Here is a 21,157-nt window from a genome sequence, read left to right as displayed (position 1 = left end):
GGAATCATGGAGGATGGGTCGGGGCTAGAGAGCGGCCGAGCATGAGGTTTTTCTTTGTGCTATTGTGTCGGGCGGGGGAGGGGGGCTTAGGGGGGAATTCAGAGGTCTTCACTAGTTTTCTTTTCATCTTTAGCCAATGACATCTAGGTCCCACGTGTCATGACATATATGTAGTTGGTAGATGTATATGCGGGTACGAGTTCTGGCTTTTAGTACCCGTACGCGCTCTATGTGATGGGTACAATTTTTTTTACCATTTATACACCCATCGATATTTATTTCACATATCCTTGTTGTAATGGAGTTTTTTTTTCCGTCAGGCATACGAGTATCGAGTACCCATTGCCCCGCCGAGGTCATAGCCGCGTGCTGCAAAACTCGGTGCTCCAAGCGACGCCCCACGGTGTGGTGAGCCAGCCATGACGGAGATGAGACGCCGAAGCTGCAACTGCGGGTTGGCGGAGCCTGCGAGCCGGGCGCGACGGAGATGAGAGGTGGGAGAAGCCGATCCAATGGCACAGGGAAGCCTGATCGTACGGCTCGCTGGGTGTCCGACCGCAAACTGCAATCGATCGACCGACGCAGAGCATCGCCCCGTGTGGTAATTTCTTTCCCCCAGACGTGCGATCTCATCACCGGAGAGAGCAGCTGAACTGCCCAACACAAATCGGACCCAACCCCCCTCCGGCGCCCGGCGATGGAGATCCCCACCGCCACCATCCATCGCCTCCTATCCTCCATTCGGGAGGGCACCACCGCCGCGCCCCCTGCCCCTCCCTTCCCCTCCGTCGCCGACGCCGTCGCTGCCTTCGAACCCGATGCCTCGCCGGAGCTCCTGTGCGGGCGCTGCGGCGCAGCGGGCGGCCTCCTCCGTGGCGCGCAGTCCGCCGTCTGCGTCTACTGCGGGTCCCCCAGGCGGGGGGAGGGCGATGGCATCGCCTTCCGAGGCAGTGCGGCCTACCAGTGGCTGCTCGGCTCGCTCCGGCTTGATGGATCTGTGAGCTCCTTTTCTGGCCTCGTTTGTTTCCATCGATCTGTTGTTGCTGTACTAATTGGCGACTCTAGTGGAATGCCGTTCCTTCGTAGTGGAAAGCCGTAGATTTGGCATTTCGGTCTCTTCCCTTAAGATCTCTATTAGTGGCAGGGTTCATGTGGAAATAGGGAAGCACTAAGTCGAAATAATGGGATGCTTGTTTATAAAGCTGAACCATGGAAATGAGGCTTTCTTTTTATGTGGATGAAATAACATGGAAAATTTGGCAGAATTGCGAGTGCCATTTGAGTTTAGAGACGTTGCTGTTTCTTTTTCTTTCCAATGAAGGAACTAGAAGTTTAAAAGAGAAATTGAGGAACTGAAAACAAGTCTTTGTTTGTAGCAGAAAATGTGGCTTAGACCTGTGCAATTGGATTTCCCAATTTAGTCATGAAAGAAATTCTCCGCTAGGCCACTAGGAGATTAGCTTCCGAGCAAGCTGTTAACTAAAAAGAAAGAGATGTCATACTATCAAGCACAGGACATGTTCTCGAACATGCGTATTGTAGTTAAATCTGGGTCTTTTCAACTGCAATGCAATTCCTCTTTTTCACAGTCATTAGCTTGTTATGTAGGATGTTTTGCTGTTGTTGTGAAGAAAGTGTAATGTAAAGAATGCATTTGAAATTAATCATTTTATGGTATAATAGGAAAACGTTGCCAGTTCACCACTTTCCAGTTTCTTTTCAATACAACCATTCCTTATGTTTATACTCCCTCCGATCCATATAATAGGAGTAACTTTTTTGCATGTTTCTTCCACAAAATAATTCATAGAATTGAAAAACTGGTTGCTTCACAAGGCTGTAGCAATTGTATCTTAGCAATCCTTCCCTAACTCGGTTGATTCATGATGCGACGGTTGAGCCTCTCACTGGATTTTAGTACCCGTTCTGTGGAATTTATTTTTGCGTGATCTGAGTAGCCTAATTGGGAATTTCTTGCTTGTGGTCTGCTCTCCTAGAAGGCCACTGCACTACTTTAGGTGAATTATTGATCTAGAAGTTCCATAGTCCTCCTTATGATATATACCTTATGTGTTTGCCAAAAATGTGATGAGGTACAATATAGAAAAGTAGAGTAACAAACCAGAAGCTTCTAGATGGTTCTACCCACTCTAGATAAATTGGTCCTTAAGTCATATGTTGTTTTATTTGTTTGTTTTCTTAACCTTTAAATAATGGTTTTGGAGTGTTCTAGCTACGAGTAGAAGCTGAACCTTAAGTAATGTTTTCTCGGATCTTCTATTTATGAGTTTAAGTTGAGATGTGAAGGCTTCACAAAGCCTATAAATAGAGGTCCTCACTTCTAGTTTGTAACTCAACCCATGTACCCACTACCTATGAACTTGGTGTTCTTATCTAAGATCTTTTACTAGAACTTGTGTTCTAGGAGTTTTGGAGTGAACTCTCGGCCTATATTTGCCTCTAGAGCGATATCTAGCGCATCACGTCGAAGTAGTTCCTTCAACACTAGTGCTGTACACTTTGTAGCAGCAAGGTGGAGTTGTTCCTCCACAACCTTGTGCTGCTTCACAATGACCTTATAACAGCATATTCTCGAGAATGTGAGAAACCTCAATTACATCAAGTTGGAAACTAGAAGCTTTTCTTATTAAGCTGCAGCTTAAATTGGAGAGCTGTTGGGAAACTGTTTTGCGCAGCTTCAGTTTGCTAAAGTAGATGCATGTCTAGTATCTAATGAGTCTTGGTCCTGCTGTATTTACTAACCTGGGGTTTTAGTTTGTTAGCACTTGATGATTTGTAGACGCAAAGATCGTCTAAGGGAGGAGCCTATACCTCTCAGACATGATTGCTTGACTATTACAACAAGTTCTGCCTTATACTAGACCAATGGAGAAGCATTTTCTCTTCTTTTTTTGCAAAAGCAAAAGAGAAGCTGCCCTAGAAAGCTTCATCAAACATGCCCTAGGGCACATATTTTCTGATCGAGAAGCTGAAACTATCTAGATTTATCTCCATTGTGGCCTAAGTGAATCTGTCTTTCACATATTTCTCAAAGTTATTAAATCTAGATCTATATAGATTTATTGAGGTTTATAACATATAACAGTGGTTCAATTGGCACAGTGTTTGTCTTTGATGTCACGCCCGATGTTGAATGACACAAATGTCTAGGAACCATGCATTAGTTGTCTCAAGTGCTGTCTAAAGTATGATTCGTATTTTAGTAAATCCGACAACATGCTTATCTAGATGTATTGTGACTAATATAGTTATATACCACGTAGTTGTTTGGGTGCTTACTCGGTCACTCACCACATGGACAATTTAAAGCCATTTCTAGAGCATGTGCTGCATGTGCCATCGAGAGCATGGCTCTTACTACCTCCGTCCTGGTTTATTGGTCCCCATCGTATTTTGTGTCAAATTTTGACCGTAGATTTAACTAACTAAATGTTAATGCATGTCACCAAAAATTATATCATTGGATTCGTATTTGAACATAGTTTCCCATGGTATAATTTTTCATGACATGCATTGACATTTTGTTAGTTAAATCTATGGTCAAAATTTGACACTAATTATGAAGGGGACCAATAAACCTGGACGGAGGTAGTACTTACCATTGTAAACTGGAATCTGGATTGTTTCAGTAAGCTCGAGCTCCCATTAAACTCGGTTGATCTTGTGGAGTCTAAACCAATGAAAGTTAAGACATCTCTGTTGTTGGTATTTACCTCTCCAAGATTTGCACTAGATTTCCATTCTGTCTTTACACTGTGTATGCAGGATACATAGTCTGATATCTGAATCTTAACCCTGGTGCTATCTGTAGCTGATGGTTGTTTTTGCCCCTCATTCAGGCTCTCGTAGAATTTGATGGCGACTCTACGGATTCAAATAAAAGCAAGGAGACACCAAAGAGTGGGTTGGTCTTATCCGATCTTCTGGACTTAAAACTTACTTTCCCCCCAGAGAATAGGGAAATATCTGGAAGTTCCACAAGCAACAAACAACCATCAGTTGCATGCACACTAGATTTGCCTGGTGTTAACCTGGACTCATTTTCCATTGAAAGGAAAAAGGAGATAGCTGCCACCACTGCTGCTCTTCCTCCAACTCATACTATAGTGCAGGAAAAGCATAGCAGAAGTCATGAATCCAGTAGCTCAGAGATGCATATTACATCGAAAGGCTTTGATTCCTTTAGGACAAAAACAGGTTCTCAAAGCACAAATCAAATGGAATCTACTACGGCATTTGCAAATTGGGATGCTCACTTTCAGTCTACTGGCTCAGAAAGTGTTGTTGGAGACTCCAAGCAACTGGACCTATTTAAGAGTGCCTCAGTTGCTGAGCCTTCTAATTTTCCAGTTTCTGGGACTGCCATCAGACCGGTATTAGCTGCTGGAAATCAAACAAACATAGAATCAGAAGATTTAGCTTCAGCATTAAATGTAGACAACCTTTCCATTCAGAAGGCTGTCCCAGCTAATGCAGAGACTAACGTTAGGATGGTTGCTGGAAACAATGTTGCTGAGTTCACTGGGTCCTCCCTTGACAAGAATTCAGTTGAGAACAGTGAATTGTCTGGAAGGAGTGACATCGGAGTCAGTACTGATGAAGCTTTTGATGACTGGCAAGAATTTACAGAAGGTGGAAATCAGGGCACAGTATCAAATGTTGGAGAGCATACAGAGAGGCCTTTAGTGAGCGACTCAGAAATAAAAGGAACGGACCCCTTGCCCATAGGAAGCATGGAATCATCCAACAATGTTGCAGAGTCTGATGATTGGCAAGCTTTTGCACAAAGTTCTGCTCAAGGAGATTCAGTGAAACTGGTGGAAGAATCATCGAGTGGTCAAGGAGGAGATGGTTTGGGAAATCCAGTTGCAGAGCTAGAACATTCTTTAGAAGCTCATGCTGTTGATTTATGGCCTGCTGGTAATGTCAAAGAACATAATTCTACAGAAATTGTTGAGCAAACTGATGATTCTTTTGATGACTGGCAAGATTTTACCACGCCTGGTCAAGCACGGGTTGCTTCATTCAATGAAGCTGGAAAATTGGCGGAAGTTTCACCTGTGAGTCACAGAGAAACAGATGTGGACTCATGGTTCACAGAAAGTACTAGGGAATCAAGTAATACTGGCTTGGTGAATGGGAATAATAGCATGCTGGATGATTGGCAAGGTTTTGCTGGTTCAGATCAAACACAGCAAAGTTCATATAATGTAGGTGGTGAACTGATGGATATTTCATTTGAGCAGCTTGATGGAACTGGCCCTGTGCAATTACCGGCAAATGTCAGCAGTAACAAAACTACAAATATAGTTTCAACAAATATGGAAGACAATACATTTGATATTTGGCAAGACGTTGCCGCACCACGTCACCAACAGAAAAACATATCTAATCTTGGGAGAGAAACGACTGGTGTCTCGTCTGTGCCTGCTAAAGAAATTGACTCCATGGATTTGTGGCTAACCAGCAATATCAAGGGATCTAACAGCTGCAGCACAGATGTTAGTGGAATTCATGAGTCACCCAATACATGGCAAGATTTTGCTAGTTTTGGTCAAGCACAGGGAAATATGAAAATTCCTGTGGAAGGACAGTTCGTCAAAGATCCTTCAGGAGCTGAACCTGTGGACTTGTGGTCTTCAAGCCATACAGAGCAGTTTAAGAACCTTGAGCAGATAAATGCCAATAATGACCCATTCGATGACTGGCAAGATTTCAAAAACTCTCCTGAGCTGGAAACAAGCTTACAAGGTCAGCCAGGTGCTCCATTGTCTGATAAACCCTCAGTATTGACGGCTGATATGACAGGGCTGGAATTTGGAAGCTTTGCACAGTCTGTTCCATCCCAACGCCAAATACATAATAAACAAGATAATTCTAATGAAGCAAATGCAGCTCCACCTGGTGAACACGAAAGGTTAGTGATAGTGTACATTTTTTAAGCTGAGCGCATATTCTTTTGTTCATGGATTGGGGATAACTGTATACTTGATTAATTATGCTTGATGCTTCTAAAGCAATACAGAAATGGTCAAATAAATGTGTAGTTTTTAACTTGAGAACCAAAGCTAGACAAGCCCAGATCCTTATTTATGCATTATAGCTTGGCACCGTAAGTGTTTTTTTTTTTTGGCGGAAGGTTGGCACCATTTTCTTTGTTATTTTTGTGGCAAAGCCCAAATTTTGGCACAGGTAGCCAACTAGTCATTTCTGCGTGTGAAGATTAGTCTAAACCAAGCTTGTGCGCTGCAGCTATCACCGTCACTGGTATGTTTCATCTGAGCTTCCATCATATGAAATACAAGGATGCATACTAGTAAGTGTACTAGAATGGTTTAGGCAGCTTGTTTGTTCGACTTGTACTGGTAACAATGTATACTGGACTTTGATGAGCCCAGGTGTAGCTTTTGTGAACGCAATGCCTTGATTTCGTCACTGATAAACACATTAGTATTCAGGGAATATTGGATCCAATCATTGCTAACTTCTGATTTATTTTGACAAATTTTAGTTACTTAGCAACTTCTTTTCTCTCTCGAAAATGTAAAAGCCTTGCTACTCAATGCACTGATGGAAAGAAGAGTTTGTACAAGCCATAAGAAGGGTAACACTCGGGGATTACGACATGATGCCCCTAATCACTAGGCGCGACCATCGCCAGAAGCAAAATCGCTAGACCTCTCACACCCACCGCTGCCCATTGCCTGGTTTTTGTCTTGATAGTGTCAAGTAGGATTGATGTACTCGCCCGGTGGAGCCAATGATATCGATGAAGATAGAAAAGGCGATTGTGTCGGCGAAGATGGTGGAGTTCAAGTTTGATGATAGGCTAAATACGGCATATCCGATCTAGTAGCGTGAGGTTCCCCATGTTCGGCGTCAGCTGTTGACAGTGTTTCGCGATATACTTGAACTTAAATATGGTGAATGTACATGGATTTGTATGATGTCACCGCAGGTTACTAGATGGACAGGGCGCACAAGTTTTACCCAGGTTCGGGCCTTCGCGTGGCGAGTAACAAGCCTACTCATGCTTACATGGGATTATATCAAAGATGGATTACAACGGAGATGCACAATGGCGCGTATCTGGCGAGTTGAGGGTCAAGCCGCCAGAGATGGAGATGGATGATCTCGGCGGGATGTCACAATCGGATCTAATAGTATGCTAAACTACACTTCTAGGGTTTTCGAAGAGGTTGAACGTCCTACATCGTTTAATGGGGACGCCCTTATATAGGGGTCTTGGTTGGTGGGCGCCGTCCTCCATCTTTCTTCTAGGCGTGCAAGTCGTGGACTTCTCCATCTTTGGTAATGGCATGACTTCTCTTAAGAAAACTTGGAGTGGCGACTTCTCTTAAGAAAACCTGGAGTGGCATGTCTATGGGAACCAGTTGTGCAGGCCTGGGCCCTTCGTATCGCACGTATACGCGCAAATGCGGCCCAAAATGTAATACGCGTAGCATAGGAATATGGCGAAACCACTTCCCCTTGACATTTAGAACACACATTTTTCTTTCCACAAAATTCAGAAATTTTTGAACTGTTTTTTTTTAATATCCCGTTTCCTGGGGCTTTCTTTCTATGTTTACATTGAGCCATAGGTTCAAAATTCGTGTTATTTTGCAATGGTAAACCATTTGAAGCCACACTACCAATAATCCACTTCATAACCTGGTTCTGAATTTCTGACCAGCAAGCAGCACCCTTAGTCGCATGCCTATTTGCTGTTGCATTTTGCTCCCTTTTAGGTCAATTCATCCTTACAATTGCCAGAATTAAGTAGTAGGTGAATGATTGGTTGTGAACGAAGTAGGAGTATATTGCAGGCCATGTTGTATAATGTTTAGTATCTCACTCAAATCCCGTTCGTGATATATGATTGATCAGATATTACACGTTTTCACCATGTGCAGGATGGGCGTAATGCAGCAGATGGGTGATGTTGATGCATTGTCCGCAACAAGTCATGACAGTAACCCCAGACCAAAATCAGAAGCTGGCAATGCAAATGTGGAGAAATTGCTGTCTCAGATGCATGATCTCTCTTTTATGTTGAAGGACGAACTTTCTGTCCCTGCTAAGTCAGCAGGTCGCTCAGAGTCCTGAAAGTTCCTGAGGTTCACAGCAACAATGTGCTATTTGCAATACCAAGACGGACTTAAGGTGGAGCTCCAGCCTTTCGCTTGCAGAACCAACCACATCAAATATCTCATGTTGTAAATTTACGTGGAGAATAATCCTGTTTTTCCAATGGAATACGTCTCTTCTTATATCAGTACCCTGATCGGTGGAGAATCCTAGCAATTTTCTCTGTTACATTGATCGGCAGAGTATTGTTGAATTTCCCCTGTCTTATTAGCTAGGAGAGAACCCAGATCCCGAAGCCCACTGTGATAAGTTTTTTCTTCTTACTGCGGAGTTGAGGCCGGAGTCGTTGGTTTTGCTGTGTATGTATCATTTCCGAGCCTGTATATGTTGTATGCGAAGACTGAAAACATGATCTCCAGCCTATCCTGTGTTTTTCTTTTCTTGAAACCATTTTCTCTTTTTCTTGATTGTCTGCAAGACTCATGCTCGTATGTTAAAGGAAAAAAAAACTATTACTCTTGCTGATGGTAATATTGTAGTACTCCCTCCGTTCTGAATTACTTGTCGCAGATATGGATGTATCTAGATGTATTTTAGTTTTAGATACATCCATTTCTGCGACGAGTAATTTGGAACGGAGGGAGTTCCTTGCATGTATCGATTATTAATTGTCATCCTAAGCAAATCGTGATACCTGGCGAAGGACTTGTCAGACTTGCTGCGACTGCCCCGCTGTATGTTTCTTCTGGGGTTTTAGTTTGTTTTTGAAACCCAGTCCCTTAAGGCCTGATTCATTAAAAAAGGTCGAAGATAGTTGTCCGGTTAATTAACAAAAAACTGGACGGAAACTGTGGGTTTTAGTTTGTTAGCACTTGATGATTTGTAGACCCGAAGATCGTCCAGAGGATCGTTTTTGCCTTAGGTAACTGCCTGACCATTACAACAGGTTCTGCCTTGATGATACTGCCCCGCTGTATGTTATCTGAAAACGCTTCACCATAGGTCTAGTACAAGGTAGAAACTGTGGGCGCCGGATCCCGGTGTGCGGATCGTTTTTGCCTTAGTAGCTTATGTTTTTGGATCGTCCGACGTCTTCGGTGGCGGCGACGACGATCCTGAATAAAGAAAGTCAGGATTCTTCTTCGGCGAGGCGATCATCTCTATGGTCGGTGATGGATTTGGGAACTAGTTTGTTCAAGCAGGGATATCATGGCGGCGGCAGCATCCTTGTGGTGGATTTGTGTCCTCGGACTCCGCCGTTGCGACGACATCTGCTCCAGCGTCGGCGCGGAGCTTGGGAGGTAGCCCAGGAGCGGATGCAGATTCTGGTCTGCATCAATGACATCTGGAAGACGAAACGTGTGCTGGGTTCGTGGTTGATGGATGACATGTATGGTTTCCTTCTTCGGCGTCTTAGTCGTGGTGGGGTGCCAGATCTGGAGTTCGATGGCATGTCCGGGGTGTTGCCACAGTCTATTTCATTTAACGACAATGGCTTCATCTTTGGTGAGCTACCTTGGAGGCCCGCAACGTTGCGTATCAGCGATGGAGCCGCGTCGATCTCGGGTGAGGAGGTGATTCGTCATTTTTTCTTTGGTGGCCGCTGTGGTGGTGCCGAAGGCAGGTGAGGGAAGTTGGTGTCAAGCTCAGAGACATTCTGTTGAACCGGTATGGGCTGTCTGGCCCATCTCACTTAAGCCCACAAGGCCCAGCCCTTGTGATGACCTAGAAAGAGGAGCTCCCAATCCTCCCTGGAGTGTAAGCCGCCACCCACAGAGAGTACTCATGCAGAGAACTAGAGAGAAGCTCGAGGAGTCTGTAGGTACCCTCTCTCCCTAATTCTACATGGTATCATAAGCCAGCGACGACAGGGCCTGAAGAGATGGCGGCGACATCTTGTGAGGCGGCGACGGATCTGGGAGGGCGCGGCGTGGCTGTGCAGGAGGTGCTCTGCGTGGCAGAGGAACAAGGAGAGGTGGAGCTGCTGTGCTGCGCGGTAGGAGGAGAAAGCTAAGGAGCGGCTTGGTCTCCTCGTGAGTGGGCTGTGCTGCGGCTGCTGCTTGCTCCTCAGCTTGGTGGGCGGTGCTGCGGGAGGAGAAGAGGAGAAGGGTAGTGGAGAAGTGCATCTGCTTTCTGTGTTGCTGTACGTGTGTGTGCAGGGATCGGGAGCTGGAGAGCTGCTGTGAGGGTTGGCTGCTGTTGGAGGCCAAGATCCTCTGGAATTACTGTTGTTCGCAGAAGGGGGAAGGGGCTGCTGTTGCTGCTTGCACTTGCGTGTTGCCGTGTGCTGCTGTTGCTGGAGCTGCTGCTGGGCGCTGCTGCTAGCCAGGGAGTGTGAGCTATTGCTAATTGCTGAAGGTGAAGGAGGCAACACTGCTACTGTTGTTGCTGGGTGCTGCTGCCAGCCAGGGGGAGAAAAGGGGACCGTGACTGAAATGAGAGGGAGAAAGAGGCAGCGAGTGGAGGTGGTTGCAGAAGCAGAAATGAGAGGGAAAAAGAGGCAGCGACTGGAGGTGGTTGCAGAAGTAGAGGAGAAATACAACATGTCTGTGGCAGAAACTAAGAAGACTAAAATGATGAAAAAATTGGAGAGCCTCAAGAGGAAGGTGGAGGAAATCCAGGCTGACAAGAAAACAACCGAGGGGGTGATACGTGAGAAGGATGCTCAGACCATTAAGTTGAGGGCTGAGTTGGAGGAGCTCCATGCTTTCATATCACGCATGAAGTTTGGAGGAGGCAGAGGCAGAGGAGCAGATGATGCCGCCTATGGAGGTTGTGCTCGTTGGGCCTCCACCGATGAACACAATCTAAAAAAGGCATCTCTTGCCACTAATGAGAATGGTCCAGAATGGGTTCTAGACTATGGAGCATCTAAGCATGTTGTCGGTAAATCCGGTGTGTTTGAGTCTTACAATAAGCATCCTCCTACTCACAAGGGCACTATACAAACTGCCAATGGTACAAAGCAGCCTGTCATAGGGGTTGGCATAGTACAATGTACTTCAAGCATCTCCCTATCCTCAGTTTTACATGTGCCAACTTTTCCTGTCAACTTGGTCTCGATGAGTGCTCTCATTTATCAAATAGACTGCATGTGATTCTTGACAAGTTTGGTTGCTTGATTGAAGAGCAACAGACGAGGCAGATGGTTGGGACTGGCACCAGGAGTAGGGGGCTCTGGTATATGGACCAGGAGGTGCAGCCGGACTTGGTGTGTGCTGTGACCATGGAGGACAAGGAGTAGTAGGCCATGATTCATCACCGTACGATGGGGCATGTATCTTTTGATAAGATGAGTAGAATATTTCCGGATGTTATGTGTGACATAGACAAGAGCAAGTTGACATGTGATGCTTGCGAATATGCTAAACACACAAGAGCCTCCTATGTGAGTAAGGGACTTAGGAGCATATCTCCTTTTATGCTTATTCATTTAGATGTATGGAAAAGCCTAGTTGTCTCAATGCATGGAATGAAGTACTTTGTTACCTTTATCGACTGCTATACTCGTATGACTTGGATCTATTTGATGCGTCACAAGGATGAGGTGTTTAGCTGTTTTTAGGATTTCCATGCGTTGGTGAAGAATCAGTTTAAGGTGCAGGTGCAGGTGATCAGGACTGACAATGGCACAGACTATGTGAAGAATACCTTTGGGACCTTCTTGTCTGACCAAGGGATTCTTCATCAAACTTCCTGTCCGGACACCCCCCTCAGAATGGAGTGGCAGAAAGGAAGAATCGACATATCCTTGAGGTTGCTCAGTCATTGATGTTTACCATGAATGTGCTCAAGTTCTTGTGGAGTGAAGCAGTTATGACAACCACATACCTGATCAACCGGACACCTTCAAGAATACTCGGCATGAAATCTCTGTGTGAGTTGCTGCTTGGAGAAAATAAGTTTGTTGTTCCCCCAAAGTTGTTTGACAGTACCTGCTTTGTTTGTGATCACCCACCTTCTGTTGAGAAGCTAGATCCGCGGGCAGTGAAGTGTGTTTTTCTGGGCTATGCTTCAGTCAGCGGGGGTACAAATGTTGGTGCCCCTCTAAGAAAGGAAGATTTGTACGTATGGATGTCACTTTCACGGAATCTGAGCCATTCTATGGTGAGCCAATAGACCTGAGTCTGTTGTTTGCAGAGCTTGACCACCTACACCATGTGGAAGATGGTCAAGAGGGGGAGCAGGCCACTCATAGTGATTCTGAGGGTACTAACATTGATGGTGATGTGCAGGCTCATGTCCAAAGTGGTTACAATTCCGGCTGGTACTCTCATTGATGATGAGGTGCAGGTTCAAGTCCAGCCAACAATGACGATTGGTACTCTTCAGGTTCCTATTCGGGATCGGTGGCAGGAGATTCCCCTGGTGTACTCACGACGGCAACCACAAGTGCCACAAGTGCACAACTCATCTGACACGCGTCTGGTATATTCACAGCGGCAGCCAGATGTGCAGGGGGAGCAGCAAGGCAGTGATGCAAGCTCATCTGACACAGTGGAACTGCCTATTGCGTTGCGAAAGGGGACACGTGAAGTGGCAAGGAAGGGTGATGTGGCAAGGAAGGCTCTACCACAAGATGGTTTTGACGATCATGACATTGGCAATTTTGTGTCCTGTGAGGCTTTGTCTCCTTTCTATAGAGCATTTGTTGCCTCTCTACAAGCTGTGTTAGTCCCAAAGGATTGGAAGGCTGCAAAGCAAGATCCGAAGTGGCGTGAAGCAATGATAAATGAGTTGGAAGCACTAAAGAAAAACAAGATGTGGGTGCTAACCACATTACCAGCAGAAAAGAAAGCAGTTAGCTGCAAGTGGGTATACACCATGAAGCAGAATCCCGAGGGGAAGGTGGAACGCTATAAGGCCAGATTGGTCACCAGAGGATATAGTCAAACTTATGGAATTGACTATGATGAGACGTTTGCTACAGTGGAAAAGATGAACATAGTAAGGATATTGGTCTCCTTTGCTGCAAACTTTGGGTGGAAATTGCATCAATTAGATTTCAAGAATGCCTTCTTGCATGGTGAGTTGAAGGAAGAAGTGTACATGGAGATACCACCAGGTTTTGGTACGTCAGAGACCACGGGGAAGGTATGCAGGCTAAAGAAATCCTTGTATGGACTGAACAGTCACTGAGGGCATGGTTTGATAGATTCAGACGTGCTGTCCGTGGTATGGGGTATGGTCAGTGTAACAGTGACCACATGATGTTCTACAGGCATTCCGATCGGAAGATCACCATTCTTGCTGTGTATGCGGATGACATTATCATCACTGGAGATGATAAGGAGGAAATAGAGAGATTGAAGGGTTGTCTGAGCAAGGAGTTTGAGGTAAAGGATTTGGGCAACCTAAAATACTTCCTTGGAATTGAAGTGGCTCGGACAGAGAAGGGAATATCATTGTGCCAACGAAAATACACCTTGGATCTCTTGAGTGACATGGGCATGATGGTATGTCGTGCTGCCCCTACTCCGATTGAACAAAATCATCAAGTGAAATCACAATCAGGAGAGCTGGTGAATAAGTAAGATTATTAGAAACTAGTTGGGAGGTTATTATACTTGTGTCATACCAGGCCTGGCATTACGTATGCCGTGGGTGTGGTGAGAAGATACATGCATGAACCAAGGAGTGGTCATAATATTGTGCACATAATTCTGAGATACTTGAAGGGGACTCCAGGTAAAGGGTTGTGGTTTGCGAGGAGTGGACATCTTGAGGTGGATGGCTATAGTGACTCTGATTGGGCCAGTTGTCAAGATGATAGAGGATCAACTTCTGGCTATTGTGTTGTTTGCGGGTGGAAATTTGGTGTCATGGAGAAGCAAGAAACAACCTGTTGTATCTAGATCAGCAGAAGCTGAGTATAGAGCATTATCTCAAGGGTTGTGTGAGATGCTCTGGGTGAAGTATGTACTGAGCGAGTTGAAACTTCTGAGGAAGGGACCCTTGAAGGTGTGGTGTGACAAGCAGTCAGCTATAGCCATTGCTAATAATCCAGTTTGACATGACATGACAAAACATGCGGAAATTGATCGCTTCTTCATTAAGGAGAAACTTGATGCTGAAATCATCAGTCTTACTCATGTCAGTTCTGGGTAGCAGTTCGTAGATTGCTTGACAAAGGGACTTGGAAATAAGGACTGTAACTTGGCATGTGACAAGATGGGGATGATAGATATCTACCACCCATCTTGAGGGGGAGTGTTGAACCGGTATGGGCTGTCTGGCTCATCTCACTTAAGCCCACAAGGCCCATCACTTGTGATGACCTAGAAAGAGGAGCTCCCAGTCCTCCCTAGAGTGTAAGCCGCCACACACACAGAGTACTCACGCAGAGAACTAGAGAGAAGCTCGAGGAGTCTGTAGGTACCCTCTCTCCCTGATTCTACACGTCCTACCATCCTTTCAGTTTTTTCATGTCGGTCTTTACGTGACCTAATAGGCCAGTCTAGAAAATGATAAAAATCGGTGCCAAAGCTATGAAATTATGATATACAAGTATAATCAAACCAGATTTTTTATAGAAACATTTGTGACATATCAGCATCGCCAAGCTTAATCCCTCCTCAAACAAAAAATATTTCTCCAGAACTAAAAAATGATCATTATGCAAAAAGAAGATAATTTCTGATCATGAATGGTACCTTAACATGAACATGATCAATTTGACATCATCTCTTAAAGTTTTACTTAAAATAACCGCGACACAATGCAATTGCCTATATTTAATAATAAATAAGCAACATTAGAACATACAAGTAAACAATTATTGCTTTTTATAAATCAAAATGTTAGTTAGAATTCCCATGCCAAGGTTTAGAAAGAAGGTCAATATTATGTTGGGAACTTAGTGTCACATTTATCCTTCTCATAATCTAATGCCAATATTATCATAAACCATACCCAATGCTGACCAAGTGACAATAACTATGCAATCTTTCGGTATCAACCACTACACGCTCATGCAATACTTGAGCGCGAGTCTACACTGCACTTAATGGAAAATAAAATAATGATGGAGGTTTATAATAAGTCAAAAATAAAGAAAGTCTTACATTGACGCATCTAATCATTAGGCAATGAAGAAGCCTTACAATCGATGTTAATGAAAGGAGTAGTGATTGCCATGCAACGCTACAAATTTATAAAAGCTCTACTAAGGACTAGTGGGGTGTGCATCCAACTTGCTTGCACACAAAGACCTAGAGCATTTGAGGAAGCTCATAATTGGAATATACAAGCCAAGTATAAAAATCCTCAACTAGTATATAACATGAAAACTCTCTATATGATATGTAGTAGGGCTACTTTTTAGAACATTATGATATCTGTTAAGACCAGGTGCTACTTTTAAGCACAAGTGTATACTAAAAAGGAATAGTAGTGTTTCTCCCTCTATCTTTTTTGTCACACCTTTTGGTGCATACCCTGGTTTTTATATCCTCACTCGTAGGAGCAACAATATATAATGATGAACACTAATTTTTATTTTACTCATAACTCAACTCTATGACAATGAACATGATGTATACTCAAATGAATGCCTCTGATAGTGTACCAGGATGTGCAATGACCTAGCGTAGCATATATTGAGACAATGAATAACAGTGGCCTTGCCACATCAATATCATGCTAGCTCTATATGATAATGCAAATCAAATGACACTGAAAGATCACATCTAGTCATGTAATGTAACTGTTACGATCAATTTTGCATGTCAATATATCTTTGAATGACTACCATGATAGGTAGGTATGGTGGCTATTTTGAGGAAAATAGATGGTTTATGTGTAGGAGAACAATAAAAGTCCTCCAACATGGTTAGGATATTGTTGGGGAACGTAGTAATTTCAAAAAATTTCCTACGCACACACAGGATCATGGTGATGCATAGCAACGAGAGAGGAGAGTGATGTCCACGTACCCTCGTAGACCAAAAGCGGAAGCGTTAGAACAACGCGGATGATGTAGTCGTACGTCTTCACGATCCGACCGATCCAAGTACCGAACGCACGGCACCTCCGAGTTCAGCACACGTTCAGCTCGATGACGTCCCACGAATTCCGATCCAGCAGAGCTTCGAGGGAGAGTTCCGTCAGCACGACGGCGTGATGACAGTGTTGATGATGCTACCGACGCAGGGCTTCGCCTAAGCACCGCTACGATATTACCGAGGTGGAATATGGTGGAGGGGGCACCGCACATGGCTAAGAGATCAATGATCAATTGTTGTGTCTCCAAGGGGTGCCCCCCTCCCCGTATATAAAGGAGTGGAGGAGGGGGAGGGGGCCGGCCTCCCTAGGCGCGCCCCATGAGGAGTCCTACTCCCACTGGGAGTAGGACTCCCCCCTTCCAAGTGGGAGTAGGAGAGGAGAGGGAAGGAGAGAGAGGGGGAAAGGAAAGGGGGGCACCGCCCCCTTCCTTGTCCAATTCGGACTGTGGGGGGGGGGGGGGGGGAGGGGGCGCGCGGCTACCCTTGGCCGACCCTCCTCTTCTCCACTAGGGCCCAATAGGCCCATTAGTCTCCCCAGGGGGTTCCGGTAACCCCCCGGTACTCCGGTATATGTCAGAAACTCCCCGAAACCATTCCGGTGTCCGAACATAGTCGTCCAATATATCGATCCTTACGTCTCGACCATTTCGAGACTCCTCGTGATGTCCGTGATCACATCCGGGACTCCGAACTACCTTTGGTACATCAAACCACAAAAACTCATAATACAATCGTCACCGAAATTTAAGTGTGCGGACCCTACGGGTTCGAGAACTATGTAGACATGACCGAGACATGTTTCCGGTCAATAACCAATAGCGGAACCTGGATGCTCATATTGGCTCCTACATATTCTACGAACATCTTTATCAGTCAAACTGCATAACAACATACGTTGTTCCCTTTGTCATCGGTATGTTACTTGCCCGAGATTCGATTGTCGGTATCTCAATACCTAGTTCAATCTCGTTACCGACAAGTCTCTTTACTCATTCCGTAATACATCATCCCGCAACTAACTCATTAGTTACAATGCTTGCAAGGCTTATAGTGATGTGCATTACCGAGTGGGCCCAGAGATACCTCTCCGACAATTCGAAGTGATAAATCCTAATCTCGAAATACGCCAACCCAACAAGTACCTTCGGAGACACCTGTAGAGCACCTTTATAATCACCCAGTTACGTTGTGACATTTGGTAGCACACAAAGTGTTCCTCCGGTAAACGGGATTTGCATAATCTCATAGTCATAGGAACATGTATAAGTCATGAAGAAAGCAATAGCAACATACTAAACGATCAAGTGCTAAGCTAACGGAATGGGTCAAGTCAATCACATCATTCTCCTAATGATGTGATCCCGTTAATCAAATGACAACTCATGTCTATGGCTAGGAAACATAACCATCTTTGATTAACGAGCTAGTCTAGTAGAGGCATACTAGTGACACTCTTGTTTGTCTATGTATTCACACATGTATCATGTTTCCGGTTAATACAATTCTAGCATGAATAATAAACATTTATCATGATATAAGGAAATAAATAATAACTTTATTATTGCCTCTAGGGCATATTTCCTTCAGTCTCCCACTTGCACTAGAGTCAATAATCTAGATTACACAGTAATGATTCTAACACCCATGGAGTCTTGGTGCTGATCATGTTTTGCTCGTGAGAGAGGCTTAGTCAACGGGTCTGCAACATTCAGATCCGTATGTATCTTGCAAATCTCTATGTCTCCCACCTGGACTTGATCGCGGATGGAGTTGAAGCGTCTCTTGATGTGCTTGGTTCTCTTGTGAAATCTGGATTCCTTTGCCAAGGCAACTGCACCAGTATTGTCACAAAAGATTTTCATTGGACCCGATGCACTAGGTATGACACCTAGATCGGATATGAACTCCTTCATTTGCTGCTTCCGAAGCATCAATGTACTCCGCTTCACATGTAGATCCCGCCACGACGCTTTGTTTAGAACTGCTCCAACTGACAGCTCCACCGTTCAATAAAAACACGTATCCGGTTTGCGATTTAGAATCGTCCGGATCAGTGTCAAAGCTTGCATCAACGTAACCATTTACGATGAGCTCTTTGTCACCTCCATAAAGAAGAAACATATCCTTAGTCCTTTTCAGGTATTTCAGGATGTTCTTGACCGCTGTCCAGTGATCCACTCCTGGATTACTTTGGTACCTCCCTGCTAAACTAATAGCAAGGCACACATCAGGTCTGGTACACAGCATTGCATACATGATAGAGCCTATGGCTGAAGCATAGGGAACATCTTTCATTTTCTCTCTATGTTCTGCAGTGCTCGGGCATTGTGTCTTACTCAATTTCACACCTTGTAACACAGGCAAGAACCCTTTCTTTGCTTGATCCATTTTGAACTTCTTCAAAACTTTCTCAAGGTATGTGCTTTGTGAAAGTCCAATTAAGCGTCTTGATCTATCTCTATAGATCTTGATGCCCAATATGTAAGCAGCTTCACCGAGGTCCTTCATTGAAAAACTCTTATTCAAGTATCCTTTTATGCTATCCAGAAATTCTATATCATTTCCAATCAACAATATGCCATCCACATATAAGATTAGAAATGCTACAGAGCTCCCACTCACTTTCTTGTAAATACAGGCCTCTCCAAAAATCTGTATAAAACCATATGCTTTGATCACACTATCAAAACGTTTATTCCAACTCCGAGAAGCTTGCACCAGTCCATAAATGGATCGCTGGAGCTTGCACACTTTGTTAGGACCCTTTGGATCGATAAAACCTTCAAGTTGCATCATATACAACTCTTCTTCTAGAAATCCATTCAGGAATGCAGTCTTTACATCCATTTGCCAAATTTCATAATCATAAAATGCGGCAATTGCTAACATGATTCGGACGGACTTAAGCATCGCTACGGGTGAGAAGGTCTCATCGTAGTAAACTCCTTGAACTTGTCGAAAACCTTTTGCAACAAATCGAGCTTTGTAGACAGTAACATTACCGTCAGCGTCTGTCTTCTTCTTGAAGATCCATTTATTCTCGATGGCTTGTCGATCATCGGGCAAGTCAACCAAATTCCACACTTTGTTCTCTGTGATAGCCTGGTTTTTGCCCTTTCTTATTTGCTTGAAATTTCATTTGAAAGTTTTTGAAACTTGGAGTTTCTGAATCTTTTCATTTGGACTTAAACACTTGGGCATCCTTGGCTTTCACCCAAGTGTTCACTTCTCTCCCAAACCATCACTTCACTTCTAATCCACCACAAAATAACCTTTGGAATATTTTTCTTAAATGAAAAATATTCATTTTCTCTCAAAAACCCTAAGCCAGATCTGTTTGCTTCAAGGCAACCCTAATTTTTATGGCTCAGAAAATTCTAAGATAATTCACAAATATTCTAGGGACCCTAGGGCACCTCCCTGAGCAAAAATATTTCATCACTTTTTGGAATATTTTTGCTACAGAAAATCTTTTCTGTTCTGGACAGAATTGGTGGTTTCTACAGCAACTACCATTTTACTTGCTCCATTTGACCTGAACTTTCTTGTGCATCTTTACCTTAGTAACTTATAACTAGCCTCCAAAGCACAGCCCCAAACTCCCAGCCATTTGACCATAGTAACATCACAAAGTTACTGACCAGAAACTTACCTGGCTTGTAAAATCTTCTCTACTGCACCTGGATCCAAACCAAACCGTGGTAAACTTCAAAACTACCACGAACAACATGCCAGACATGATTTTTGGACGAAGGCTGGCCTGAGGGCAGAGTTCACGCGGTGACCACGCGTGTCCCCGATGCCAGGCATGCGTGTCGACGCGCTTTGGGTGACGCCGAGCGCTCTGTTCGAGCGTGCTCGCTTCCCCCGCCTGCCCAACCATGCCAAACCCCGCCACCATCATCGTCTCGATGTCCTTAACTCCTCCCTGGCACTCGCCGACACCGGAGCTCGCCACAGCGAGCACGGGCAAGGTCCAGCCAGCCCAACAGTGCGGAGCGCACTATGCTTGTCGCCATCCCCTTGATCCTGTGATCGTCTCCGCTCGCCCACAGTGGCCGCGTGACCTCCGTCGCCTTCTCCCCCTCTCACTGACGCCGCTCGTCGCAGGGCGCCGTGGACAGGTGTCCACCGGCGGAGCCCGAAGCACCCTCGCCGCTCGCCTATAAATAGAGCCACCCCAGCCTCCTCGAGCACCATCCAGCACTCACACACACCCCACGATCGAGTAGGAAGCCGTAGCCCGGCCGGGCAGGCCTCGGGCCACCGTCCCCGAGCTCGAGCTTGCCGGCGATCCCCTCTGGTTGCTGTGGTAGCTCCAGCCCCTCCCAGGCCTGGGCGACCCCTCCAAGGCCTCCGCCTCTCTCCGGTGAGGCCATCTCGCCCACTTGGAGCATCTGGAGTGACCTCTGCTCGCCGTCTTCCTCAACTCCGGCGACCTCCATGTTCTGCCTCCGCTTGCGAGCTAGTTTTCGACGCTGTCCGACCACCCCTAGCCACGCTACGGGTACGGGCAGGTGCGCCATCGTCCCCTCTCTCAATCCCTCCCTCTCGTTTGGGCCAAGGAGCCCTCGTCGCCGGCGAGAGCTCCGGCGAAGCCACGGCCCTCTCTGTTTCTCTCTCCCTCTTCCCCCACCTGACTAATGGGGCCCGCTAGTCAGCCACTCAGTACACGCGCGAAGCGGTACGAGTGGTGGCGCCCCTGGGCTTTACGCCTTCGATGTCACCCCCCAGCTGTCTCTTTTTATTCAAATTCATTTATATTCCAGAGAGCTTCAAACAATTTTAACTTTTTAACCATAAGTCCAAATGAGATGATTCTTTTTGCATTGTGTTCTTTGAAAGGAAATCTAACAGCTCACCAAAGATGAGATTTTTCTGAGCTGTTTAGAATTTCTGGTGAATTTCCGAAGTGTTCTTGATAATTTCTTTTTGTGTTTAAAATTATTTTCAGAAGGTGAGGCTTGTCTTGAGGATCACCAGGAGGCTTGTGAACCTCATCTGCACTAAGGCAAGCCACAGCAACATTTTTATGATGCCAT

The 21,157-nt window shown here is 45.1% G+C and overlaps 1 protein-coding gene across 1 annotated transcript; it reads left to right on the top strand.

The window, feature by feature from the left end:
• Positions 1 to 623: 623 nt before the first annotated feature.
• LOC123182482 (uncharacterized) lies at positions 624 to 8,643 on the top strand. The gene is made up of 3 exons (XM_044595050.1): positions 624 to 997; positions 3,861 to 5,938; positions 7,938 to 8,643. The coding sequence occupies exons 1-3, from the start codon at positions 698 to 700 to the stop codon at positions 8,128 to 8,130; spliced, it is 2,571 nt and encodes an 856-aa protein (XP_044450985.1). The 5' UTR covers positions 624 to 697; the 3' UTR covers positions 8,131 to 8,643.
• The last annotated feature ends 12,514 nt before the right edge of the window (positions 8,644 to 21,157 follow it).

The sequence above is a fragment of the Triticum aestivum genome, chromosome 1D (assembly GCF_018294505.1).
Source record: "Triticum aestivum cultivar Chinese Spring chromosome 1D, IWGSC CS RefSeq v2.1, whole genome shotgun sequence".
Classification (NCBI taxonomy): Eukaryota; Viridiplantae; Streptophyta; class Magnoliopsida; order Poales; family Poaceae; genus Triticum; species Triticum aestivum.
This window is presented reverse-complemented; position numbering and strand designations above follow the sequence as displayed.